Source organism: Cydia pomonella, chromosome 19 (genome assembly GCF_033807575.1).
Source record: "Cydia pomonella isolate Wapato2018A chromosome 19, ilCydPomo1, whole genome shotgun sequence".
In the NCBI taxonomy this organism is placed as follows: Eukaryota; Metazoa; Arthropoda; class Insecta; order Lepidoptera; family Tortricidae; genus Cydia; species Cydia pomonella.
In genome coordinates, this window is record NC_084721.1 from 17,258,440 (window position 1) to 17,278,651 (window position 20,212).

The 20,212-nt window shown below is 35.5% G+C and overlaps 1 protein-coding gene across 1 annotated transcript; it reads left to right on the plus strand.

Moving 5' to 3' along the window:
- Positions 1-4,228: 4,228 nt before the first annotated feature.
- Positions 4,229-7,148, plus strand: LOC133528419 (arylphorin subunit alpha-like). The gene is made up of 4 exons (XM_061865806.1): positions 4,229-4,397; positions 4,748-5,584; positions 5,716-5,879; positions 6,173-7,148. The coding sequence occupies exons 1-4, from the start codon at positions 4,251-4,253 to the stop codon at positions 7,068-7,070; spliced, it is 2,046 nt and encodes a 681-aa protein (XP_061721790.1). The 5' UTR covers positions 4,229-4,250; the 3' UTR covers positions 7,071-7,148.
- Positions 7,149-20,212: the final 13,064 nt, after the last annotated feature.

Sequence of the window (20,212 nt, forward strand, 5' to 3'; positions counted from 1 at the left end):
TTCCTGATATGTTATAGTCCAGCTCATTTCCCTAACAAACAAAACAACATTTCCATCCGGAAGAAAGCATGAAACTTAGCATGCATGTAGCTTATGTAGAAAAAATGGAAGAAAAAGCAACATGTCATGTAGATGCTTCCCCCTTTTCCACACTTTTATGTCCCGTTTCATAGTTGATCATTGTTTTAAGAATAATGGTCAAAGTTACTTATAGACCTTATCAAAATATTCTCCGTAACATTTCGTCGAGACTAAGTGTTTAAAGTTATGGGTCACGCAAATTTTGAGGATTTTGGCGAGATATGTTTTCTGCTGTACGGGCAGTATAAACAATATGGGAGACATCAACTGAAAAAAAAAAATTCAGGAACAGGGCTATTAAGCATCATGTGGTGTTCTTTTGTAGTTTTATACCGTCCATCTTGATTATGTCTTTGGACATTTGATGTCTTCCTTGGTTGGTTGATGTTTCTTAAAACGGCCATACTATGTTGTATGAGTCATACGGCAGAACATAATCGCTATATTTGAAAGCAAGATAGGTACGTCAATGGCATCTATTGTACGGAATTTAATGAAGAATATGTTTATTTGACAGTTTTGTGGTAATTTGGTCCGTTTTTCTAAGAATAATTAAAAACTGTATCATCATCATCATCGTCTCCTAGCCGTTTTCGGCCACAGCAACTGCTTTCTACCGCTGAGAGTGTCGCTGGTGCGCTCTCAGGTGACTGACGTAGCCAATCTTAGCAGCGAATGTGCGGCCACACTCGCTGCAGGTCAGCACCCCTCCGACGTAATTATATGTTATGGCCATAGATGGTCTGGCCTTTAGCTCGTCACGCTTATCGTCAAGTTCTGTGCGTCGCCTGGCTTCGAATTCACGCACTTGAGTCTGCACAATATGCCTCCACTGTGGACGGTCACCAGCTAGACTCTCCCATGTCGTTGGCTCTATATGAGCTCTCTTCATAAGCCGCGTCAACACATCTTTGAACCGCAGAAACTGGCCGCCTCGCTTTCGCTTACCATTTTGCAGTTTGGATTGCAAGATTGTAGAGCCAAGCTTCTGACTCCACAAGCCCTAACTTCACAAACTCTACACCTTAGTCAAAATATGTGTCTTGACCGTTTCGTTACTTCCAGAACTAATACCTACGATTACTACTAGTTTAACAGAAAAGTAATGTACAGCGAATATTTTTTTCACGCTACGCCCATCTGATGGTAGTAAATAAATAAATAAATAAATAAATAAATAAAAATGTTATTTATTCAGTTATCAACCCATTAAATTACAATAACGCAACAATACAATAAAATAAAATATACAATTATAATATACAATTAAAATTAAGGCTAATTATATAGGTGCAGCGGGGAAACCTTGCTCATACAGTAGCAGTAGGGCTAAGATGGTCGGCTCTTTATCATTTGTCACCATGCCTGTCACGTTCTAACAAGTATGTAAGTGCGAAAGTGACGGGCATAGCGACAAGCGATAAAAATGGAACCATCTTAGCCCTACAGGTTGTATACACTACTTTAACAATACTGTTCGCCGATTCGCTCACTCTCCCGACAAACGATCAGCCAACATAAAAACCAAGCCACATAAACGGCCAAGCCACATATTTTGACTAAAGTGTAGAATTTGTGAAGTTAGCGCTGGTAGAGTTAGCATATGTCAATTTTTTTTATATACCCCTAGTCTAGTAAACACAACTTGTCAGTCAGTTAGAACCAGGAAAATTATTCCCACCCATTTCTTTTGGGTGCTAATTCTAGCGTAAGACAAAGACAGTATGATTCTCTCTATTTTTATCTAAAGTGAGACAGTCCTTGGCCAAACTATATTTTATTTATTTAAAATTTATTGCACAAATAAAGAAAAATGTACAAATGGCGAACTTAATGCAAAAAACATTATCTACCGTATAATAATATAGTTAAATACTAACTACTCATATAATGTATAAAAGATAGACTAATACATATAATTATGTACATAATTATACATGATGGTGAACCTTATTTAAATTCTTCTGACAAAAGGTGCTTGCGAAGTAGTCGATTTAAAACGGGTTTCCTTTGGGCTTGTCGAATAAAGAGAGGGAGGGAATTCCAGAGACGGTTTGCCTCAACGGCGAAAGAGTTAGACATAAAACCAGTACGGTGAGAAAGAATCGAGAGATAGAGAGAACGGGAGGAACGGAGAGATAACCAGGAGAGGAAGGCTCGAACAAAATAGAGAATGAAATACTCAGGATTCTAAGGGACCTACGACGACGGATGGAGAGCCAATATAGCTGACGGTGATAAAAAGAAACATGGTCGTATTTGCGAAGTCCGAAAATGAAACGTATACCATTATTAATAAGACGGTCTAGCTTATTGAGGTACGTGCACGCGTCCGCATATTCAATAAGTGGCAAAATTAGAACTAGCCATTATTATTTTGCATTCTGAGTTAATGTTTTTTTTTGTGTAATGGTCATCTGCAAGTATTTTTCACTTGCCAATTGTAGGTGGCTTATTTTCGAAACAGTATTCAAGAAAATCATTGAAGTAAATTACCGTCGTTAATAGACACGACGGTTTTAAAATAATACTTTTAATTCGCAAGCGACCATAATGAAATGAAAAATTTCAAAACACTGCCTAATAAAGTTTATTTGTATATAACTATTAGGGCCCTTCCCCAGTTTACACTGCCATGTATACAGGTGAGGTCTATTATGGATCACTGAATGACCTCTGATGTGACTAATTTTCGCTCTGATGCACAACCATTGAAGACAACAAATATTCTATTCTGCTTTATTATGTAGGTATTAACTATTAGTGTTACTATTTACGATCGGTTTGGTCTAGTGGGTAGTGACCCCGCCTATAAAGCCGATGCTCCGGGTTTGAATCCCGGTAAGGGCATTAATTTGTGCGATCAACACAGATATTTGTTCCTGAGTCATGGATGTTTTCTATGTATTTATATAGATAAATTTCACTCATTTGTTCATATGACTTTTTTATATTCATGCGTAAATAGTTACGCATGAATATAAAAAGTCGTATGAACAAGTTATACCTTTAAGTCATAGAGGTTTTGCATTGCAAATACGCATTTCTGTCCCGAGGTTTCCGGGCTTGTATCGTCCTTGGAAATTCGTTCAACGAGATGCTGAACGAGGCATTAGAAATTGTAAACATCGGAGAAAGGTCACCTGATAACTCAAATAGTAAACATACTTGCTAGGTAGAAGATAAGGTAATTGAGTATATACGGCCATACCTGGTGTCAGTTCGGCACAGTTGAGGTCTGCCTGGCATGATGAAGACTGTCCTGATCTTAGCTGGTCTGGTGGCCCTGGCTGTGGCCGGTTTTAGACCGTCACCGCCGCACAAATATGAAGTGAAGCTCAAATCTGGTAAGAGCTTTTTTTTATCCTTTAATAATTGGTACTCATGGACTTAAACAAATTTTCTTAATTTAAAATGAAATAAAAAAAATCTGCCATGTATAATATTACTAGCCCGGACTTGGGCTTACTGCGATAATTTCACAAGAGCTTTAATTTTATGGTTTTATTATCATTTAGCTCTCTAGGGATATATATCTATTATGCCTTTTTTTAGGAAAATATTTGCGCCCATCTAAAAATTGTGTTCTCCTGCAAAATACTTTTATTATTCGACATCTCAGTATGACGAGTATTATACTAAAGTAAATTTATTTGTGTGATTATACCTTGCACCTAATCGTAAAAGTTAAACTCTTATATTATTTCGATCTAATAAGTTTTTTAGCCTGCTTTGCTTTCTTTTAATAATATGCAGTGCAATATTGTTTTTCTTAACATATGGACTAAGTAAATAATGTATGAATAACGTCGCGCTATTAGACCTTCTCGGTTAGCTTACTCACTTTAGGTCAACCTCCTCTAGAACTACATAGCCGCACACAAAATAAATGTCATATGAAAAGGAAAAAAAAGAATTAATTAATGGAATTTCATTGTATGAAACTTAATTTGTTCCTAAAGTACATTGCCGTATTAATAGTCATGACAGACCTTTCAACTGGCAGATATTACAATATTTTTCGAAATAAACATAACATTGTATCTAAATCTACTTTTATCAAATTAATAAAAAAAAACTTTATTTATGTCAGGCAACTAGTGGCCCATAGATAAATACTTTAAAACTAACATACATATTATGAAATAATTGGTACCTGTAACTTTTTTATGACAGTTGACGATCCATTGGAACTCTATATCCGCCAATATAAGGTCATCAACCTTCTGGATAACATAGAACAGGATAGAAAGGACGCCGATTGGTTCAAGCTTGGTTACGAATACGATGTCGAGGCTAATATTGCTAACTACACCGTAAGTAAATAGATCCTCCCAAAAGTATCATTTTTGATATTGTAAACGCCATTTTAGATTCTCAATTTTAATTTTAATTGTCTTTTATTGATTCGTTTTGATTTCAAACAATAATAACTGCATTTCAGGAGACCAAATCGAATGTAGTAAATCTTTTGTGAAGGTGTTTCTTTGGCCATTTTATTACCGGGTAATCAAACAAACTTTTCGTTATTTTGCTGTATGAACCTCTCGATCATACACCTCAGCTCACAAATGAGATCGTTAAGCTGAGTCTAAAAGCGCTTTGATTTAAATTGTTAACTAAACGAATTGCGAATATTTTACCAAGCCCACCTTTACATTTTCAGAACAAGAAGGCCGTCGAAGAATTCCTGCTATACTACAAGAGCGGTTTCATGCCCAAGTACAAGACTTTCTCCGTCTTCTACGATGAAATGAGGGAGGAGGCCATCGCTCTCTTCAAGCTCTTCTACTACGCCAAGGACTTCGAAACGTTCTACAATACCGCCGCCTTCGCCCGCGTGCACTTTAACAGTGGCCAGTTCCTCTATGCCTACTACATCGCTATGTACCAACGCCCCGACACCCGGTACTTAGTGCTCCCTGCTCCGTACGAGATGTTCCCTCAGTACTTCGTCAACACCAAGACTTTCCTGAAGGCATACCGTACCAAGATGCAGACCCGACACTTCAACCCCGTCTATCCTGTTAGCATACCCACCCAAGGCATCTACAACGAGAACAACAATTACGTCTTCTACTCCAACTATACCAGCCCCCGGTTGACCGGCAGCGCTGAGGACAAGCTTTCCTACTTTACTGAGGACATTGGCATGAACTCCTACTACTACTACTTCCAGACTCTCTACCCCTTCTGGTGGGACAAGATCGCCTTTACTCACTTTGAAGAGATGCGTGGAGACATTTTCTACTTCACCTACCAACAGCTCATTGCTCAATACTATATGAACCGTCTCAGCAGCGGACTTGGAGAGATCCCTGAATTCTCGTGGTACAAGCCCATCGAGACCGGTTACTACTGCCAGCTGTCCTCTTACTATCCCTTCTTCTCGAGAAACAAATACTACCAAATCAACAAGGCTGAGAACGAAAAGTACATTAACTATCTTAGCAGCCACGAGCGGACTTTCTTGTACTACTTGGAGCAAGGCCACTTCAAGGCTGTAAGTATAACTCCTGATTTGCCTTAAAACATATCATAAATATCATTACAATGGCATCACATATAACTGCCTTTGATCAACTAAGAGTGTTTCTATGAGTACTGTCACTAAAAATCCTAATTCCCTTACAGTATAACCAAGAGATCGACCTGCGCAACTCCAAGGCCATCGACTTCGTCGCCAAGTACTGGTTCACCACCGTCGACCTGTATGAGAAACTGCCTAAGAACTATGACCGTTTCTACGAGATCATCGGTCTTCACCTCCTCTCCGGTACTCCTGAGCCTACTGATAAGTAAGTTATCAAAACAAACACAATATAAATCATCACCACTTGTGGGATGACAGCAAAAGAAAATGCAATATCGTGGCATTTTTTTCTTGTCAGGTAGTCTGCGGTTACAAATAATTGTTGTCTATTCAGCCACCAAATACGAGATCTCTCTGAAATTAGTTACACCATGAATCGCTATGAAAGACGCAACATAAATCAAATGTTGAAAAATGCAACACGTATAAAATGGTTGCATAACTTCTGAAAGGTTCATATAAGTTTAATGACTTACTAATGATTGATTGTCTTTCCAGATACACCATCTTCCCCAGCGCTCTGGAGCTGTACCAGACCTCTTTGCATGACCCCGTCTTCTACCAGTTCTACGCTCGCATCCTGAACTACTTCAACCAATGGAAAGAATACCTCGAACCCTATAGCTACAGCCAGCTCCACTTCGAGGGAGTCAAGATCAACGACGTCAAGACTGACAAACTGGTCACCTTCTTTGAGCCCTACGACTTCGACATCTCCAACAACGTCTTCTACAGCGTTGAGGAGTTCAAGGATATCCACTTTACCTTCTACAATGTCCGTCAGCCCCGTCTCAACCACAAGCCTTTCACCGTCAGCATCGATGTCAAGTCAGACGTCGCCACCGACGCCGTGTTCAAGTTCTTCCTGGGTCCCAAATACGATAGCAAAGGTTATCATTTTAGCATTGAAGACAACTGGATGAACTTCGTTGAGCTTGACTGGTTCGTTCACAAGCTGACCGTAGGACAGAACAAGATCGAGCGCTACTCCACCGACTTCGCCCTGTTCAAGGAGGACTCCGTGTCTGTAATGAATCTCTACTACTACTTAGTAAGACAAGGAAAGGTTCCTGTTGATATGTCTGAGAGGTTCTTCTACCAGCCCCAGAGAATGATGCTGCCTAAGGGTACCAAGGGTGGTTTCCCCTTGCAGCTGTACGTCGTCGTCTACCCCTACACTCCTCTGCCTAAGGAGATGGAAAAGTATAAGAGTTACTTCCCCGACATGAAGCCCATGTCTTATCCCTTCGACCGCCCTGTGTACGAGACTTACTTCAAGCAGCCCAACATCTACTACGAGGATGTGTTCATCTACCACGAGGGAGAAGAGGACGCCAACTTCTACAACGTTAAGCAGTACTACCCTAACTACCAGAACCAAGTACCGAAGCATTGAGGGAGAGAGATCTATACTAATAATTGATCTGTATGAAGTGATTTAATGATAAAATATAAAAATAATAATATAATAAAATATGTTTACTTCATAAGTCCTATAGAAACCTTTTAAAAAACAGTGAACCAACCTAATACAAAGTTCATATTCACATTGTCGAGCAAAGAGTGTAGGTTCTTAGTTTATAGGTATACTTATTACAAAATATATATCGACACAAAAGAAATAGAATATGTAGAGAGCTATATTTATTTAGGCAAGCAAATTTCATTTGAGAAGGACAGAGGAGTTAAAGAATTGGACAGACGAATAACAAAAACATGGAGCAAATTTTGGAGCCTAAAAGAGGTCCTAAAAAGCAATCTTCCAACAAATCTAAAGAAAAAAGTTTTAGACACTAGTTTATTGCCGTGCTTGACCTACGGCTGCCAGACTTGGACTTACACCAAAGACATAAGACACAAGATTCAAACTTGCCAAAGAGCCCAAGAACGAAGCATACTAAACCTAAAAAGACTAGACAGAGTGAGAAATACAAAAATACGAGAGAGGACGAGAGTCATCGACGCATTAGAACACTGTCTGAAAATGAAATGGCAATGGGCGGGCCATATAGCAAGAATGAGCGACCAAAAATGGACCAAACGTGTAACACTTTGGAAAGGGCCACATGGAAAAAGAAAATCTGGCAGACCAAACACAAGATGGGTCGATGACGTCACCAACATCATACCGCACAAATGGCAAGATGTAGCGCAGGACCGCTCAGAATGGCGGCGGCTGGGGGAGGCCTTTACTCGCGAAGAGGTCCACTAATCATAGTGCTAGTTAGTAGTTAAATTAAGTTAATAATAATAATAAAAAAATAAGTAAGCTAGAGATATATATTTATTAATCATTGTTATTAGAGTGGAATTAAAGGCTTTTTTGTTTTTTTTATTTTATTTTTTTTTATTAATGCTTTATGCCTAAATTGATGACTCTGACTTTCACCTAAAATTTTCACTTCAATTTGGGGCATTTCACGCCAAATGGGCAGCGAAAACAATGAATTTGCTGGTACTTGGAAGAGTTATACTACTCTATGTGCTGAATTTATGTATATTTTTATTTCAATTTCAATTCAGCTCTCTTTCCGGTTTCGAAGGATTTAAAAAATGGACAAAATCGGAGGAGTGCATTTTTGAAAAGCTGTAGCAGGCTATTATTTAAAAACTGATAAATAAGATTATTATTTACCCAATTTTTTTCGTACAAAAAACCTCTAGAAGAATATATTTATAAAGTTCGGTATGTTTGAAAAAAAAACCTTCAAAATGTAACTTGTAGTTCATAAAAAAATCTTGGCAAAATCACGGTGAACTTCCTTGATAGAAATTATGGCTAACCGGTACACGTTCTGCGTTGTCTATCTTGCAAATAGTTAAGGGTATGAAAATAATATCTGAAACATACCTCGTCATAAATTTGAGAGCTATGTAAACCTTGATATTCGTGATAAATCAATTTGTGTGACCTTTGACCTTTATTAACTTCCAGCGCGAACACGAGGTTTTCTGTGACTTTTAACGTAACTTATAGACCACCGTAACGAAGGTGTAGTTGTACGAGTTTCCAGCTTATTATTTGCCATCCCTAGATGAAAACCTTTATTTGACTGGGTTACTAAGGAATCGCCAATACGACGCTCAGACCGGCACGTTTGAACTAGAATAAGTATAATAATACGAATTGTTTATTTAAAAGAAAAAACCTTATTAACATAAAAAATATCCTGCTGCTCCACATTAGGCTATGAGAATGAAAATGAAAAATGAAAAATTAATTTATTATTGCACACACAAACATGGGTTCAACAGTGGGGAATATACACTAAGTTGAGGTTGCGTGCATACAGCGATACTTTTATAATAAACCGTTTGAACAGGGGTCCCCAAACTAGGCATAGCATGTATCTTGGGCAACCAGTTAATGAATTAAAAACTAGAGAATTATACCTAAAAATATAGACAATACTATTTAACCTTAGCTATACCCTAATTCATAACCAAATTCCATCAAATTTCATCAAATTGCCTGACACTTGACTTCATATATCTCCAGAAATAATGCAGATCAAATTTTCCAAGCGTTTTTTATGAACTACAAGCTACATTTTGAAGCAAAAATACTTTTTTGTCAAACATACCGAACTTTATATAAATTCGACTTGAAATTTTGATTTCCGGTTTTTTGTACGAAAAATTAAATTAGAATTTGTCAAATTAAAATATCAGATACACTTCTTAAATTCAAAATGCCAGTTAGGCACTAGGGAAGAGGACCGGGTAAATAAATAAATATTATAGGACATTATTACACAAATTGACTAAGTCCCACAGTAAGCTCAATAAGGCTTGTGTTGAGGGTACAAAATGGCGGATTCATGGTAAGTCGCGCCTAAACAAATAGCCGTATCGATATACCATAAGAGTTTCTTCCTTGTGAGACATGTTTACTGAGTGATTTGCGAAATTGGCTCATTTTGAAACACCCATACCGTTGATTGTTGCTTCGTTTCGGGATCGTATGCATAGATCCAGGATTCGTCACCTGTATAGATGTTATAAACGGCCTTTGAGTCACCACGTTTATATTTTTTTAACATTTTATTGCACCATTCGACGCGAGCATCTTTTTGCTCCTTAGTTAAGTTGTGCGGTATCCAACGCGAACATTTTTTTTTTACAGCTAAATGATCACTTAATATGCTATTAATGCTAGTCATAAAAATACCCAGAGTCGCCTCTATCTCGCGGTACGTAACATGTCGGTCGTCCATTATAAGTTTTCGCACAGCCTCAATATTTTGTGGTACAACGACCGATTTCGGGCGACCTGCCTTAACTTCGTCCGTAAGCATACTACGTCCACGATTGAACTCACTAAACTGTTGGAAAGTGCTGGCTGTTCATATTGTCTATGATCGCGGGAATATTTGAATTTGTTTTCTTGACATATTTTTCTATTTTGATGTTATTATATCGATCGTGTAACATGTGTTAATTTTCTCTCTGAATAAACCTAATCAATATTGCATCAATATATTCCTATTATTTCGTCACTGCTTTCCACCATCATAAACCAGTGATACACAGTAGTTTTAGATGGAGCTTCATCACCAAAAGTTGAAGTTAGTTGATCTATGCACTGTTGTTGCGTTAAACCACGCCGAAAATCATAATAAACCATAGCACGAATATTTTCACGAGTGAGTTCCATTCTTGCAGCGAGATGACATTTAAAACCCGTCAAAAACAAAACACTAGCGTTAATAAGAAAGAAAAAATATACCGGCCAGTACTTAAAAAAGTTCAAATTTTACCATGGAGGTCAAATATACTATTTAAGAAGATTGTAATCCCGGTTTCCGGATATATAAATAGCAGCCCTCGTAGAAGTTTAGGTTTTACTCGAGAATAAGTAGCCTAATTTCACCATGTCACATATAACCGTTCGTGGCTCAGTTGGAATACGCTCGCTTTGCAATGGCGAGGTTCCGGGTTCCATCCCCGAGCAATGAAACCTTATAGTTTCAGATATTTCCGTCCGTCTATCTGTCCGTATATCACAGCCATTTAACTCGGAAGTTATGCGACCTATTTAAATAAAATTAAGAACGTACGTGTATTTTGTGAGGCGCTACTAAAATTAAAAACGTAAAGAACAGCCCGAAAAAGTCTTATCGTCTTTGAGAATAGAATAGAATAGAATAGAAGCGTTTATTTGCAAGAATAATAAGAATAATAGAGTTGAAACGTTATATATTATAATCATCAGTCTAGTTTACTGGTTTTAGAATTATCCGATTTATTATTATTATTCCTTTTGTAGTTTTAACAAATTCATATATTTTTTTCTTGACTAGAGAAACAACGAAGTACTAAGTACAGTAGTACAACAGTATAACAATTAAAACTTTCACACATTTTAAAACATATTAAAAGTAATAAAACATTTATTACAGACAGAGCCCATACATTTTTGTTAGTAAATATTAAAATGAATTATTAATTTATGTACTTAACTAGCATTACAACTAAAAGCTTTAAAATATTTAAATAAAAATAATAAGCATAGGTAACATACAGTCAGCAGTGTTTGACGACATACATGGACGTCCACCGGGCTAACATAGCGAGGAGCAAACACGCTCACGATGAGATTGGGCCTTTTTTTCTATATTAATTCTCAACAATAATTATTGTGTCGAACATAATTACTTAATAATTAAAATTATCTACATTGTACATATTAAAAATTAAAATAAATATTGAAGATAATTATAAAAAAATACAATTACAGTGTCAACAGATTTACAAAATTATAAGAATAAAAATTCACAGTACACAGTTAAGGCGCGGTGTATAGTAAAATGCGCTATTTTTAAATCGATATTTACAGGCTTGTACAAGGATTTCATCGATTATTTTCTAGTATGTATAACTTCAGTCTTTGAACTAGCCGTATGCTTGTCAGAAACACGATGGCTCATCTTTTTCTCGATAGATTTTTGCTTTGAAAATATGCTTAAAACTGTATTTATTTCGATATTTTAGAAGTACTATGATGAATATCAATATGAAATTTACTTCATTCAATAGCTTTTAAGTAACTCTAACATTTTGCTTGTCAGTTTATCGATGCGTTAAATTTTTCATTCATAATTATGAATTCAGCATTTTGTCTACTAAACGTTACCCTGCGCGGCAATACCGTCAGTACGCCAGTACGCCCGTGACCACTGTCAGCGTCGGACCTGTGCTAGTTTAGCGGACGTTACATAAAATAGATAATCACACTATAAATACACAAATATGTTATACACACAATGTTTTCACCACTCTTACGAAGAAAAAACTAATTTTTAAGCTAATTGATTCTTAAATACGGTGACATTTCAGACATCCATCCGTCATATTATCTTTTTTGACAAGTTTTACACACGCACCTGTCCGGCATACAGCCACGATTAACCAAATGATGAAATGGTGCCTTGCACCCGAGTTAAACACTCTACTTTTCATTTTTAATACGAGGAAGGTAAAATACATGTACATTTTAAAAAACACTGCTAAGTATAAAATTCAGTAGTACTTATTTCGTGAGGGGTACCTACTTTTAATTATCAATTTAGGTAAAATAATATTTTAAATGGCTATTACAGTAATAATCAAATTGAATACCTATTTTTAAACGTAAAGAAATAAAATTAATCCGCTTGTTTAATTTATATAAGTCATTAATTTGGAACAGCTTCATTTTTAACACATACAGGATGCAGGAGATATACTGGATTTAAATATGTGGGATTTAAATAGTGCTTAGTGAAAGGTACCATTTCACGTTTTTGTGGAAGTGCACAAATGGCTGTAATAGTTTATGTTATAAGTGTTGAATTTGTTTGGTATTTCTGGTTTATTAACTTTCATATGGTATACACTTAAGACTTTATTTACAACATTTATCAACTATTTTATTTTGTAAGGTGAGCAGGAGTGATATTTACCCTTCAAATTCCATTCAAAATTTTGCAAGTACTCGGTTCGGAAGTTCGTATATATTTGTACCTCTCGCCAATATTTTTACATCACTGGTTAATTATTCTGTAAATTCAAGAATGTCACTAAATTCCATTTCTGATAATGTTAAACATAAAGTCCTTTGTAAAAGTTTGGTATAATACTTTTATACCATGCTATTTCTGTTTTGTATGAAATGAAAACTGGTGACATTTTATTTCTTTTTTCAAGTATAAATTTCGATGACACTGCCGTCAATTTCAGGTCTCAGCCAATTTTACCTTCTTCTTTAAAACCTTGGACCTTGTTATGTCTTTGTGATATGCTTTTACTATTTTTCCTGCCAATACAAAATATAAGTGGAAAAATCGATCGAAAGTTTCGCAAAATATATTTTCTTCATTTTTGCATTAGGGTGCTTATGTGTAATATGTATATATGAAAATAGTTTATTTTGAAATGAATCACTAGTCAAGGCCTATAGTATATCCCTTCAAGTGGCAGAAGCCAAAACGTAAAAAGTAGTCACGTGGCGGGGCCCCGTCGGGTGTTCAGCGCGGATTTAGAGAATATTACAAATTCAACTATTTAAGCTTATCTATGTATAAAAGTATATATTGAAGCATATATCGTTAGAATAAGCACTAAATACGCTATTCGAATAGAACAATTAAATTATTGTCTTCTTGTTCTTGGTCCCTCAATGCTGAGGATCGTGACATCATGTCCTTCTTTTGAAGTTTTCCTTGTTGTTGTTAAATTATTGTTATGTTTATGCATTTCGCCACATGCACCTAACTAATCAAACCTAGCAACAGTGACAGTTTTCCAGTTTCCTTATTAAAAATGACTACCACCACAAAACAAAGTTATGATTGGAGGTAATTGTGAATTAATATTCTACGTAGGGCTTAAAATTCAAAGGTTAAGTCATAAAAAGTGCCCGTGAGGAAACGGAATTTTTTTAACCACGTATTCCTGAGGTCATAAGAAGAATTTCATTTTTTTTTTTTTGTACATATATGGAAAACCAACAGCGCTATATATATCTAGAACTTCCAATAGAATTACAGAGCCAATTACAGGTTCTCACTTATAGAAATACAATAAATAATAAAAAGTTTTTGCCCATCTTAATTTACACATACAAGTTCCTAAAGCATAAGAACAGATCTATATATATATATATATATGATTCATTATTACAAAAAATAAATTAAAAAAAGAAAAAGTAGGTAACTCCTGTGAGTACATGTACATATTCAATAATGCATCGAGCCTTGTCCTGCGCCAGAATTATTGTCACCCATGAAGTGTCTAATTAATTTATTTTTTATTACTGCTATGCTATCTTTATATATGTCGATATCACAATTTATAGAAACTTTATTTAAACTCATGCCTGCCATGCATATGAAACTGTTTTTCCTATACCTAGTAGCTTGGTAATTACTAATGGGACATGTACAAGTTTAAGTCAATTCCGCAAAAAAAAAATTGTTTTTTTTTTTTTTTTACTTTTTGTATGTTTTTAAACATATTAAGTTCATGTTCTTGGAAAATTTATGGATTAATATAAATTGGTACATTTTTTTCGTAAAAATTAGTCTATTCAAATGGTACCTTGTGACTTTGATATCTGTCAAGAAGGTAGTCTAGACTAGGTCCCAAAGTGGCGACTGGCGACATAGCCATCAAAAAGGCGTTATGCACTAAAACACAACGACAAATATTTTTTTAAATTGGTATTTACTCTGAAACTAGGCGAATTAAAAAAGTTTATATGACATTTTTGCCTCTAAATACGATCCGGAATATACTGTTAAAATCTTTCCGTTTCCTTGAGGGTACCGTGTATTTACAAAATAACCTCTTTAAAAATCAAGACAGAACTCGACCTAGGCGTTCGATCCCGGATGAACGGTCCTTAGCAACCAAGCGTTAACAAGCGTGTGTATGTATGTTTTCCTTGTCTAACTTGCTAGCTACTTTTGGGCGCTAGAATAGCGTAAATATACTTCAAAGCCTTTAATTTTGCCACTAAATATGGCAACACCTCACTAACCCTCTGTTGGCCGACAGCTTTCTGGCTATCGCATCGACCCGTGAGTGGTGGGCCACCACTTGAAGGGATAAATAACAGTTGACGATAAAATAATTTTGTTTATCGGAAAGTTTTGTATGTTAATTAACTTTACGGAACAGGTCTTAACTGTACTTCTTTCTAAAGGAAAATAATACTCATTGAGACAATTCTAACAACCTCAAACGCAATTTGGTTGCGATATTTTGACATAGAGTTCCTATGGCCACCTCCTCTCTCATGCATCAGATCAGCTCGATGGTACCATAATATTTCATTGTCACACTACTTACATATGTATGCAGATTTTCAACTTCATCTGAAACCTCAGTGGGTCAAATATACTTGTAATATTTGATTACAGACAGAGTAGACAGACAACAGACTGATTCTTTATTAGACATTAATTAAAGTCAGTCAATTATACTCATTACTATATAACTTCGAAGTAGTAGTAGTAGTATAAGTGCATTTTTGCCATTATAAACTTTAAATAATAGTAGCAGTTTTCTCGACTTTTGCATTTAAAATTTATAATCGTCTTCATTGTCGTCAATTCAAAAAATAATATAGAAATAGTCGTTACAGTTAGAGTCATGGTTCTTTTTTGAGAAGATAGCATAATTTATCTACTTTTTGGAGCTACATATGCTTGTGCATACCTTATGCTTACATTTTCAGTTATCTCAATACCAGCAAAAACATGCTACCTTTTTACGTTCACTTCCACAAATTACTTAGCTTTGCTAGTATTCTTCCTTTTTTCACTACTTGCCCGAAATTGACTTCTATTGCATTTTTAAGGTCAACTAAGTTTTGAATAGGTATCTATATATGATTTAAAGCAGACAGTTGTAACTTTTGTCTGAATTAGTAAGTAATATTATTTCGACACAAAACGATTTGGTATCATTTTACTAGGTTCTCAATTTGCCGCGGTATACTCTAGTATTATATATAATTATCAAATTTTTAATTTCATTAAGTTTAAATCATAATCAATATAAATTTCCGGAAAAGATCCCAGAACTAACAAACCAGAATACGGATGGCGTCAGAATAAGGACGTAGGCTTGCTGCGAGCGCGGCGCGCGGGGCGCCCGCCTGCCTGCTTTACCACTTCGTCTGCTTCACCCCCTCAAAAACCTAAAATCTGTCTATAAGAGCGCCTTAACAATTGATTTCAATATTGTACACAAGTGTCTTAGAAAAAACACTAGCATTGATCGTCTGATGAGAAATCTGCTATACAGGGTGATTCAGGAGACGTAAGCAGGATCAAGCTTGAGCATTCAGTAAGTTATAAGCAACTGTTTCGTACCAGTATTTGTGAGATTAACATTCTTTTATTTTTTACTGTTAAAAAAAAAATGTTATAATTTATTTACGCCATGTATGGTCACCCTATTTGTTTTATCCATAACAAGTGACAAATTGAATGTCATCGGAGTCTGGTCACTTTTGAAAAATCGTATCTCACTCAAGTGTGACATTTTGTTTTCTTCATAATCAAACTGCTGTCATAACGGTTAAAGAGGTTTTATCTTTCTAATTAAGTGTTGTAGGGTGTCCATGATTGTAGATTATTAAATTTGTCCTTCCCAAAAAGTTAAATAACAGAAATAAAGCGAGATTGTTTTACTTAAATATGATGATGAACGGTTCATTAATATTTAGTGATTGTGTAGGCTTAGTCCTGCTCACGTCTCATGAATCACCCTGTAGTAATAGGATTTTTTTTAAAGATACTGTTTGAGCCTTGCAATAAACAATTTGCTATTTAAAATAGACTGCTGACTTAAGAAAAATTATAGTGAACCTTATCGGTTCAGCCGTGTTTTTTGTAATAAGTCAGTTTTGATAGACGGGTAGCTACGGAACCCTACACTGAGCATGGTACATGCTCTGGCTGTTTTTTTTTATTATTGATCAGCAAGTGACTAAGCTTGCTTCCTTATTCAAAACTAAAATTTGGAGTTATGATGACCAACTACGCAAAAGCGATGTTTTCTTCAAGCGTCATTTTTTTATCTCTTTGTTAACTTAAACAACCTGTAGCTCCTAAAGTATTGATCATAGTGTAAAAACATTATGACATATTTTGTAGGAAATTTGATGCGCAAACTTTTGTACAAATTAATTAGAAGAAAGAAAGAAGAAGAAATGACATTTATTCCATAAAGCACACATACACAGGACAAGAAGATGAAAGAAATAAGATAGAAAGATAAGAACAACAAAACAAAAACAAAAAAACAACAGGTATAAATTATGTACACATTAAAATCCGAAAATTACACACTTGGGTCCAGCAATGTGTGCAGTAGGGAAAAGACCCTGTCTCAGCATACTGTTGCTATTCGCAAACGAGACAAATTGCAACGCTGTTATTCTAATGCTTTTCGTACAGATATTCGAGATATGAGCAAAAATCTTACCAAAGCTGACTTCAAACCACTCAACGTCCTCAGGACAACCCGCACCCCCGAGGACTTTTAGTATATTCATCAGCGGTGGCAGCATGGTTGCATTTTTATCACTTTTCACTATTCCCGTCACTTTCTGCTTACATACTTGTTAGAACGTGATAGGCATGGTGACAAATGATAAAGAGCCGACCATTTTAGCCCTACTGGACTCCACAAGGTATAACCTGTACCAATTTACAAAACTTCACAAATTATTTCCCCTGATTGCCCATATTCGGCTGAATTTAACGCGACTAAAAGGTAAATACCATATCGGCTTCATAAAACCACAGTAACTATAGGACCAATAATAGTGAATAATTGAGAACTCATCATCGGTGCGTATTGGATTAAAATCGAGCGCGCGAGTCGCACGACGAAAATTCAATATAGTATGGTCATAGCACTGTTTTGGAAGGCTAGTTTATTTTAGAACGGCTTTGATTTTAAATATAAAGATAAAGATAGTGTATTATTCAAGTAGGCATATTACAATGCGCTTATGAACCTCAAATAAAGCTACACCTCTGACCCGAGATGATTTAAATCCAGGGGGATTGGATGGGTATCCCAAATATGGGACCTTCGACTGAATACTGATACTTACATGTAAAGCCTTTTCTGTTATCATCTTGTACCATACGTATTCTGGCAAATAAAGAAATTCTATTCTTTTCTTTTCTATTCATCCGCTGGAGTCTATCCAGCAGAAGTTTAACCGTTTAACCGCCGTAAGACATACAATATCCAGCTCATTCGCCGCAGTCTGATAATGATAAATAAGACAAAACTTCGTGTAACTTCGTAACGGCAGTAACACAAGCACGCTCAATGAACAATTCTAAGCGGTTTAAATGAGTTACTGCAGAAATTACTCAAGATTGCTAATTAAGTTTTTGGCAACCGTTATATGATCTAAAAAAGCGCTTCGTTTTTTCAAAAACTGCTGGCTAAACCTAAACCCACTGCACCTAAGAAAATTGAGCTGTAGGAGACAGCTGTACTCCAATTGTAAAAGTTCTCATAATATTTCCACACTACATTGTTCTTAAGCAATTATTAATGCTCCCTCTGGTTTTCCCATCGCTGTAATATCATGAATATTGAGCGTTGAATTTAATGTTCGCATAATAGATCGAGTACTCCCCTAACTACGCATCGCTTGTAGACTGAGATAGAAATTCAGAATTCCTTCTATTTTTGATGGTGAGAAGCAAAAGATGTAACAAGTTGCTAAGAGATCTTTTCCGGGGTTTTGCACATCGCTGAATCTAAAAATCCCTATTAGCACTTCGACATATTACTCCTTGTGCCTGAAATCCAAGATGGCGGCTAAATGAGTAAAAAGTTGAAATGGCTGAGAATCTGTTATTTTTTAAATATTTCTGGTGAAGTCTTTGTTCGTTTTAATTAATTGAGAGGACATCCCAAGTAATAAATAAAAGGTTTTAAAGAAATTCATTTAGTCGTTTTTAATTTACGGCAATGCAAAATCAACTCCTAAACTTGATTTTTTTTCAATGTTTAAAAAAAAATGCTTGACCAGTGAGTGCAGATATGGTAACATGTTATATATTTGTTATCTACTCAAGACGCACTTTCATTTGATACCCCACATGGTATGCTTATATGTGACGATCCACGGTAAAAGGTACCTTATGGCGGTTGGCGCTTACGTTGCATAGCATGGCATTAGTATTGGAGCGTCGTAAATAACAGCGTAAGCGCCAACCGCCATAAGGTACCTTTTACCGTGGATCGTCACATATAATTTTTTGGCGGCCATCTTGAATTTGAGGAAACTATTGATAATTCGAAGTGCTAATAGCAATTTTCGGATTCAGCGATTGCCAAAACCCTGAAATAACTCGCTTATCAACTTGTTACATCATTTGCTTCTCACAACCACAATTTTGAATTTCTATCCCAGTCTATTGAACAGTAAACTAATCTGAAGTACCGAGAGTACCAAGACACATAATACGAGTACTATATTTATGTATTTTATCTTTATTGATAATCAGACATAAATAAATAATAGTTTAAATAAATGTGTGTATTAATAGTTTAGTTAATTAAAGCATAACCGCCTCGTCGTCGAACGCCGTACTCCTGGGTCACAACGGAAGAACAGCGCTGGCTTTGCCAGCTACATGCTGAGTTGTGACCCTTTTATGGCATTTTGCGCTAAATGTTAATTCATTGTATTGTCAGCATGTTTTTGTCATCCGTGTCTGTTTTGTCATAAATAAATGTATTTTCTTTCTTTTTTTTCTATAGACATAGAAGTTTTTGTGGAAAAATAAAGTGATTGACAAAATCAAATATCGACATGTCTATTATCGATGTTACCTTAGCGTTATAGAAATTTTTAACATTCTATAAAAAGATAGCTATCGTATAATACACAACACGCTCGATATCTTCTTTGATACACTTATTGGTAGTTTTCTTTTATTTTGACTCTGTATTCTACAGTTTACGTTTTTATTTTTAATTACTTAATATATGTAATAAATAAATTATAGTCGGATTTGTAATTGATTTGAATTCTTGAAATTTCCCGGTAAATTACAGCAAATAGAATTAACATATTTTAATTATTAATCTATGACTGACTTATCGATGTTATTATTTTTCGATGTTTCATTTTCTCAAGCACTCGTTTTTGCCACAAAAACTTCCATGTCTGTTGATAATATATGATAGTACGAATGGTGAACTTTATGCATTAAGCCTATATTTACCAACATTACTTAAACTAATTTCAAATTATTTTTACCAGCTTTTTATAGACGTTCTTAATTTACAGTAATAGTAGAATATAACACTATACTCATCGCTCTTTGGGTTATAATATACGAGCATAAAAAAGACAGTATGATTATCTCTGCCTATTATTATTATTAATCATTTATTTCAAATAACAAGGATTCATAATACATGGTTAGTAACATAATAGCTCATTATCTTATTATCTACGTTAGTATTCTTATATCTAAGGTTTTTATATTACTATGGCTATGTACA

Coding starts and splice junctions, on each gene's coding strand:
- LOC133528419 (XM_061865806.1), top strand. CDS start 4,251: ATGACAGTTGACGATCCATTGGAACTCTATATCCGCCAATATAAGGTC. Junction 4,398..4,747: donor CTAATATTGCTAACTACACC/GTAAGTAAATAG, acceptor TTACATTTTCAG/AACAAGAAGGCCGTCGAAGA. Junction 5,880..6,172: donor ACTCCTGAGCCTACTGATAA/GTAAGTTATCAA, acceptor TTGTCTTTCCAG/ATACACCATCTTCCCCAGCG.